This window comes from Pistacia vera, unplaced genomic scaffold, assembly GCF_008641045.1.
Source record: "Pistacia vera cultivar Batoury unplaced genomic scaffold, PisVer_v2 Contig596, whole genome shotgun sequence".
NCBI lineage: Eukaryota > Viridiplantae > Streptophyta > Magnoliopsida > Sapindales > Anacardiaceae > Pistacia > Pistacia vera.
The window spans coordinates 92,584-100,647 of NW_022196441.1; the positions used below are offsets into that span (position 1 = coordinate 92,584).

Genomic DNA, 8,064 nt, shown 5'->3' on the forward strand with positions numbered 1-8,064 from the left:
AGTAGTAAAAAGTTAGGTTGTGTTTGTTTTATTATTTTAAGTAGTATTTTTGAAAAAGTTAAGTTGGGATGTTATTACGAGGTAGGATTTAAAAATTAATAAAAAACACCCCCTAGCTTTGTTAATTTACTAAACACTCTCCTACAATAAAAAATTTATAAATTAACAAAAACACTCCCACCACCCACTCTGCTGTAATGGCGCACGACCAGCTGGATCCGATTGATCATGTGTCGATATGACCTTTTTCGGCCAGATCCACCATGAATCTGGTCGAAAAAAGCTAGATTTGGTCGTCGTTGATGACCAGATGTGGCCAAAGATCTAGCCGTTGATAGATCTGTTCTTTTTCGGCTAGATCCACTGTTAGATCGGTGTACTACCAGCCAGATCCAGTCGATAGTACGTCATTACACCAGATTTCGATCACCTTCTGACGATAGTGGTTGGAATCTGGCAAATGTGGGTGGATGGGGTTGTTTTTGTTAGTTTATAAACTTTTTTGTTGAAGTTGTTTAGTTAAATTAACAAATCTAACGGGTTTAAATAATTCAATAGAATAGAATAGGTAACAGATGTTTTAAATTTTTTTATGCTGTTCACTTGGGCTTTGGCTTTGGCTTCGGCTTAAATATAAACACAAAAAACCATGAAAGCCAAAGCCCAAGTGAACTATTTTTTTATATTTTATTCATTTCTAATAACATGTGAATAAAAAATTAGGGGTCTAAATAGTTTGTATCCCATAATACTAAGGATGTGTTTGATTCAAGGAATGTTGTATTATTGGGGAATGTTATATTATTAGAAAGATAGATTACTAAGGAATCTTTAAAGAAGTGTGTTTGGTTGGTTGGAATAAATTGGTGAGTTTGTTATAATAATATGCTTGGTTGGGAAGAAAAATGAGTGATAATGTTATTTAGATTACTAAATTGCCCTCTTTTTTAAATAATAACATAATATTATTTTTATTATTATTTTTATTCTATTATTTTTTAAATTATTTCTTTTAACCCCCTATATTTGAAATTTTACTAAAACACCACAGCCATATAAAACTTTAATTTGTACCAAAATCACCCCCACCCACCCCAAGCCATTGTTAGCAGCCAGCTACCACAGCCGACAATGGCCGTAGTGGCGCATGACCGATCGGATCTGGTTGGTTCTGGGCCGATAAGGCCTAAAGATCCATGGCCAAAAACAGCTAGATCTAGCGGTGAATATGGTCGTGAAACGGCATCCATTTCACGGCCAAAGATCTGGCCTTTTCACTACCAGATCTATGGCATTTCAAAGCCACATCTTTGGCCCTGAAACGTTCAGATCTTGTCGTTTCTGGCACACGACCGACAAGATCCTGTCGATCTTTCGTCGATATGACGACTTTCACCAGCGGCCAGTGGTGGTGGCTAGCGGCCGATGATGATCTTAGGTGGTTGGGGTTATTTTGTTAACTTTTAAACCTTTTTATGACTGGGGTGTTTTAGCTAAATTCTCAAATATAGGGGGTCTAAGTGTTGTTATTTGGTAGACATATAAGGGCAAATGTATCCGAAATGATAAAAGATTAAGGGCAAAATAGGGTCAAAATTAATATTACCTCGGTAATCTTATATTAACACCCTTTGGGAAGGTAATCTGATTACTTCCAATATTACCAACAGTAAACACTATTTACAATAAGAGATTACGTAATATTTTATTACTTGACAATCAAATAAGGGAATCTTAAAAATTAAATAAAGATTACATGATTAATCTTATATCACCCCGAACCAAATGCAACATGAGGTAAATCATATGCTTCAAACATTAAGGATGGCACTGTAAGTGAACCGAAGATGGCATTGGAAGTAACAAAAATTAATAGGACATGGTGGAAAGCCTGCTGCTTTCTCTCACGTGCTAGGCGTGAAACATTGTGATGATCTCATTTCATTTCATTTGATGACTAACTTTTCTTTTCCAAAAAAAAAAGAAAAAAAAAAATCAATTTTCCTTTTCTAAAGTAAAGATAAAGTCTAAAGCAAAGGTGTTAAAAAAATAGACCTGAAAATGTGAGCAACCAACGTAACTCAAGAAACTAAAGCTAACAAATTGGTCAACATTTATGTTTCTTTGTTAGCCCATTTGATGCATAAAGTTGTATATGTGCATATGCAACTACCATTCTTCCACCTTATATTATTTGCCTACAATTGCATATTCTTCATGCATTTCCTTTCTTTTTGATTGTAAAAGGCTTTAATTATTAGGTAATTCTACACCTATAAAAAGTGTTATATCTTAATTCATGTGACAGAGTGATTTAACAAATTATTATCTCATCATATTCAAAGATGTTCATATTTAATTTATAATAATCTTTAAGTTTTTCAAAATTTAATAAAATATATATTAATTAATATTTAGTCTAAAATATTCTACTTAACACATTTACAATTAAACTAAATGAGTTTTCCTATTAAAGTGTATGTGTAAAGTTTTACTAATTATTAAGCTAACTGAGTTCTCTATCACATAGAATAGTTCACACTTCACACTTAATTATTGAAGAATGATAGTTGATAATAATTTGGCTAAATTTTCTTATTATAGTTTAATTTTATATATATATATATATATAATGGACAATTTTCTCTTAAACTTATTTCATAGCAAATAAAACTTTATGTATTATTCCAATTTTTTATCAACAATTCATCATTTTCAACTATCATTCATCAATAATCAATTTTAGTCATACAGTGCTATTTTTCATCATACATCAATAATCAATTGTTAAATGTTTAAAAATATATATTAAATAAATTAAAAATACTTGAAATTTTAATATATTTTAACCTTATAATTCTTTAATAATCAAAATACGAAGAGAGAAAGAACCAAATGCAAATACCTAAAAAAAAAAAAAAAATATGGTTAGGATTGTTAAGGCAGTGCTTGTTTTATTACTTTGAAAAAGTAGAGTTAGGTTGTTATTACGAGGTAGAATTTGAAAATTAACAAAAACACTCATTAGGTTTGTTAATTTAGCTAAACACCCCAACAATAAAAAGTTTATAAATTGACAAAAACACTCTCACGTACCCATATTTGCTAGATTTTTGCCACCACAGCTAGAAGGAGGTCGGAATCTAACATAATGACATATTACCAGCTGGATTTGGTCGGTAGTGTGCCGATCTGACCTTTTTTGGCCCCATTTTTGGCCACATCAGGTCATCAACAATGACCATATCTTTAGCCATTATTGACGGCTAAATGTGGCCAGATTTGGCCACATTTATATGAAAATCCTTTTTTTTGTTGAATTGTTTAAAAACCTTTTTTGTTCGGCTCATAGCTCTGTTAGTAGAAGTACATGTAGAAAGGACATATTAAATCTTTATAATAGAATAAGAGATCAACTTAAAATAGACTTTGAAAATTTTAAGAATATATCTATTGTACTTACTTCAGACATATGGGCTACTACATTAAAAACAAATTTTTTGAGTATCATAATACATTTCCTAGATCATAGTTGACATTTGCAACAAAAATTGATGGGTTTTAAACTATTATATAAAAAACATAGTGGTGACAAAATTTATTTTATAATTATTGAAGTTTTGCAAGAATATGTATTAACTAATAGAGGTGTAGCGCTAATGCTTGATAATGCAATTATTAATACCACGACAATTTTTTTATTTGAAAAGAGATTAGATTGCGTGGTGATGACAATTTTTTTTCACCAGAGATGTGCTTGCTACATCATCAATTTGATTGTTAAAGCAGGTTTAGAGGCTATAAATTCGAGGATTGAAAGGGTGCACGCGGCTGTCAGATTCATCGCCGGAGGCAATACAAGATGGACAAAGTACGTAAAATATTATCACCAAGAGGAGTCGCTGATTCAACCAAAGAAATTTTGTACGAACATGCATTTCCGTTGGAACTCCACGTACTTGATGTTGTAAAAAACTATGGCAACCGCAAGACAATAATTTTCGTCAACCAGACGAACTGTCTGGACAAAGTTGTCAATGATTCGGATTGGACGGTTTGCTATGTTTTTCTTTCATTTCTTAAAGTTTTTTTACGATTCCACTAATATAATAAGTGGTATTTATTATCCTACTACTAATGTAGCGTTAGATATTTTACTTCAAATTTCTAAAACTTTTGCTAGACATAGATATGATGAAAATTTAGGCGAAGTTGTTTCAAGAATGGAAAAAAAAAACTGGAAATATTGGTTAAATATTCCAATCTTATATGGATTAGATTTTATTGCAGATCATAGGTTTAAATTACACGTATTTAAATGTATGGTTACTAAGATAGGCCATCATTTAGATTACGACTATCGTTGTTATTTGATAGACTTTAATAGAAAATTGGAAAGTCTTTTTTCTTTGTATGAGATTAGGTACAGAGGAACGGCCAGCGCCAACAGAGATTACCAGGATCCTGATGAAGACATTTATCAACAAGGAATAGGATCGAGCATGTGGACATATATGGAACATGGCGAAAGTAGCAACTCCAACTCGTACAGACATTGACCAAATGAGTTGCATCAGTACCTATAAATGGACATGTGTTAAATGACGAAGAAGGAGAAACGTGAGATGGATCTGCTTCAATGGTGGAGTCAAAATGCAAGTTGATTCCCATTGTAGCCCAAATGGCACGTAACATTTTATCTATGCCAGTTTCGACAATTGCATCTGAGTCAGCATTCTTAATTAATGGCCGCATTATTGAAGAAAGAAAATGTTTTTTAACCAATTAGATGTTTGAAGTCACAACATGTTTATGGGATCAAACTCACGTAGATAGAAGACTACAACAGCATCCTGAAGATCTCGAACTACTTGATCTCTTAAAAAATACAGATTTGAATGATGTAAATTAATTTAATAAAAAAAATTATTTAATTGTTTATTAGTAAACTGTGAATATGTGAATATTATATTTATGTTAAAATTAAATTATCTCTTTAAAGTTTAAATTTAAAATTAAATTATCTCTTTAAAGTTTAAATTAAAAACACCCTAAATTTAATAATTTATAACCAATTAACCATTTATTTATATTTAATTATTTATTTACTAATTAATTAAAAAAATTTCAAAACACCCCCTAAAAAATTACATAAACCCCCTATATAATTTTATTTGGCCCAAATATAAAAAAAAATTAAGAGGGACATAAGTAATTTTCCAAACCTATATGACCAGTCCTAAGACCGGTCGTATGGGTCTAGGACTAGTCCTAGGGACCGATCCAAGCCCTGATTATATCTCATGGGCCTGGGACCGTTTCTAGGCCCATGAGATGTGGGCGTTGAAGGACTGGTCCCATTTCAAGGCCCAGGCTGGGCCCGGGCCTTGCACAAGTCTATTTATGACTGTTTTATTTTTTATAATCCCCCTCGGCAATTTAAATTAAAATTTGTAAATTTCAATCAAAGCCTGTATCATATTTTTACAAGCGAAACAAGTATAAATAAGTAAAATAACTAACATGTTTTTTATGTGATAAATGCTACTCTTCATGTTACCTCTTCATAATATCAAATCTAATCTGGTACCATCACTACAAAGACATAATAAAAAACTAAGTGTATAAGTAGAACAGGGATTAACCTTCACCGACATCAACATATAACCCTGAAGTTAAAAGTGTACATGGTTCTAATTAAATTCCGCACAAAAACAAAGATTCCGCAAATATTCTGACTAAATTACAGAAAATTTTCTCGAAGTGTAACTGTCACTTCATTAAAACAAAACCATCCTGGATTAAGTCGACCTAGTTTCTAGCGCTTCTTCTTGCTTCCTTTTGAAGTACTTGATGGGCTAGTGATCAGATACACGAACAGGACCACGATAGAAACCACAGAGATTTGAGAGCCATATTTCATCAGCAACCTCTGCATATAAGAAACGGAAATGAATATACATTCTTTAAGGTGTTCTTGGTATCACTAAAAAGAAATGTACAATGCATCCTTTCAGAAACTGTTTTTAAGGTGCATAAAATACAACTAATTGCTAATGTAATTTGGAAATTGCCCCACATATTTAAAGTATTTGAAGGAAAAAATACATATCTGGCTCTGTAAAAACAAATGACCAGTTGAAATATGTTTGGCTTAATAATCAGTATGTAGAAAACCATTTTGCAACTACATTATAGAATACATTTCGAATCTTAAACTTCAAATTTTAATTTCATTATCTCATTTCGTGAAATGCACTTCTAAAAGAAATTCTATAAAATTATTATCAGAGTAGCAGATCCAGAGCAAAAACACTACCCCGGTTTCAGTATATAAGTAAGAAGAATGAGAGGAAAAAACTCAAATATTAGTCCCTATGTCTAAACATCATATAATTTTACAACCAATTGATAAAAAAGGAGTAAAGATGCTCTGGGAGATGAAGCACATAAAATTATCAGTGGCTCATTCTTATTCAAAACCATGATACCAAGCTTCAATAAGACTATACATGCAACTCAATTCAATATCACCATACCCCAAATGCAAGTCCCAAAAACTTTCATAACACAAAAATAACAAACATAAAGACAGCGATCCATACCTTAGCCTGCAGATATTTAATATCAACCGATGAAGATCATTCCATGAAACAACAAAATATTAGCAATAATAAACCACAGAATACTCAATATATAAACTATTTCGAAAACAAAACAAACGAACTTACCAAGTCAAGCTTATTCTCAGCGGGCTTCTCAGCAAGGACATCTAAAGGCAAAATTGGAGTTGAATATGCCTCCTATAAAAAGAAACAACTCATTAAACTACAAGCCCGCACAATTCTGATATTCACGCAAACAAGATTTAATTTTGAAACACTCTTATGGGTGTCAGTCAGACCTGGAGAACAGTCTTTGTAGGGATGCGGAAAGTCACGACCGCAGGTGCACCATAAAACATTCCTTTTACTTTGGCATCCAATTCAAATGAATGGGAGAGAATACCACCACTAAAAATTACATGCACAATACCAATTTAGCAATTCTGGGCTAAATATACAAAACAAATATTAATACAACGAAATGGCGCATTACTGTTAATATCACTCACGCATCAAGTCTTTCCCAGGATTGTGAGACGTTACCACTGACTACATCAAACACTTCTTTAGCCCAACTATCATCAGTGAGACTCACATCATAAGCCGTCCTGCAAAATTAATGATCAATTACATGTGCATGCTTATACGGTGGCTTTTCTATTCAATCAATCATAGATTCAATTGGTGAATACATACAAAAGGCTAATTAAATCTAAAGATAGACAAATAAGAAATAATCAGAGCTAGATCTGAGTAAAGTTGTTCAGATATTATTAGTATAACGTACGAGGTTCCTTGATTGTAGATGTCAATGGAGACGGAGACGCGCTCGACGCCGGATTTGAATCGTTTCGTAGTGGCCTTCTTGTGTGCCACGATGAAGGGAACGTCTGAGCTGGCGAAAGAGGATGAGATCAAGAAGAGAGCGATCAAAGCTGAGATCAGAGACTTGGTGATCGGATTCGCCATCGCTGAAGAGATTCGTTGGTTCAGAGCTATGGAGGATCCGGAGAGCTTCCGATATAATAGAGAGGACAAAGTCAATTTGAACTAGGGTTCGTAGCTAAATTGCTATACATAATACAGTATTGTAAATGTCAGGTCAAGGTCAGCTGAAACGACAACGTTTATTGTTCTAGTTGCCAATATCTAAATTGTTGTTTTCCTTGTATTTAATATATTTGAGAAATATGTTGCTCAGATTTGTTTTATGTAAAGATAATTTTGTGTTAAATATTAATATAGTATTTTATTTAATTTCATACATTCTATTTATTTAATTTAATAAAGATTTATTTTTTAGTTTAATTTTAAATAAATTATATAATTAATTATCCAATTTTTAAATTTTTTATTTCATCTATAAATTTATATAATTTTATTTGGGTCCAAGCACATCACTCTGGCAGAACTTGAGGCCCAAAGAAATTTTTTGATATAAAATAGTTAATTTAAACCT

At 32.2% G+C, this 8,064-nt stretch overlaps 1 protein-coding gene across 1 annotated transcript; it reads right to left on the bottom strand.

Moving 5' to 3' along the window:
- Nucleotides 1–5,606: 5,606 nt before the first annotated feature.
- Nucleotides 5,607–7,662, bottom strand: LOC116110092 (translocon-associated protein subunit beta-like). Its single transcript, XM_031396322.1, has 6 exons — nt 7,393–7,662; nt 7,115–7,213; nt 6,905–7,013; nt 6,732–6,803; nt 6,606–6,611; nt 5,607–5,932 (listed from the first exon to the last, which is right to left on the bottom strand). Exons 1-6 carry the CDS (start codon nt 7,572–7,574, stop codon nt 5,819–5,821), a joined length of 582 nt encoding a protein of 193 aa, XP_031252182.1. The 5' UTR covers nt 7,575–7,662; the 3' UTR covers nt 5,607–5,818.
- Between the last annotated feature and the right edge of the window lie 402 nt (nt 7,663–8,064).

Excerpts from the sequence above, each read along its gene's own strand:
- LOC116110092 (XM_031396322.1), bottom strand. The coding sequence starts at position 7,574 with ATGGCGAATCCGATCACCAAGTCTCTGATCTCAGCTTTGATCGCTCTC. Across the intron at positions 7,214-7,392 it reads ATCTACAATCAAGGAACCTC|GACGGCTTATGATGTGAGTC; the intron begins GTACGTTATACT and ends TTAATTTTGCAG. Across the intron at positions 7,014-7,114 it reads TCCTGGGAAAGACTTGATGC|TGGTGGTATTCTCTCCCATT; the intron begins GTGAGTGATATT and ends TGTAATTTTTAG.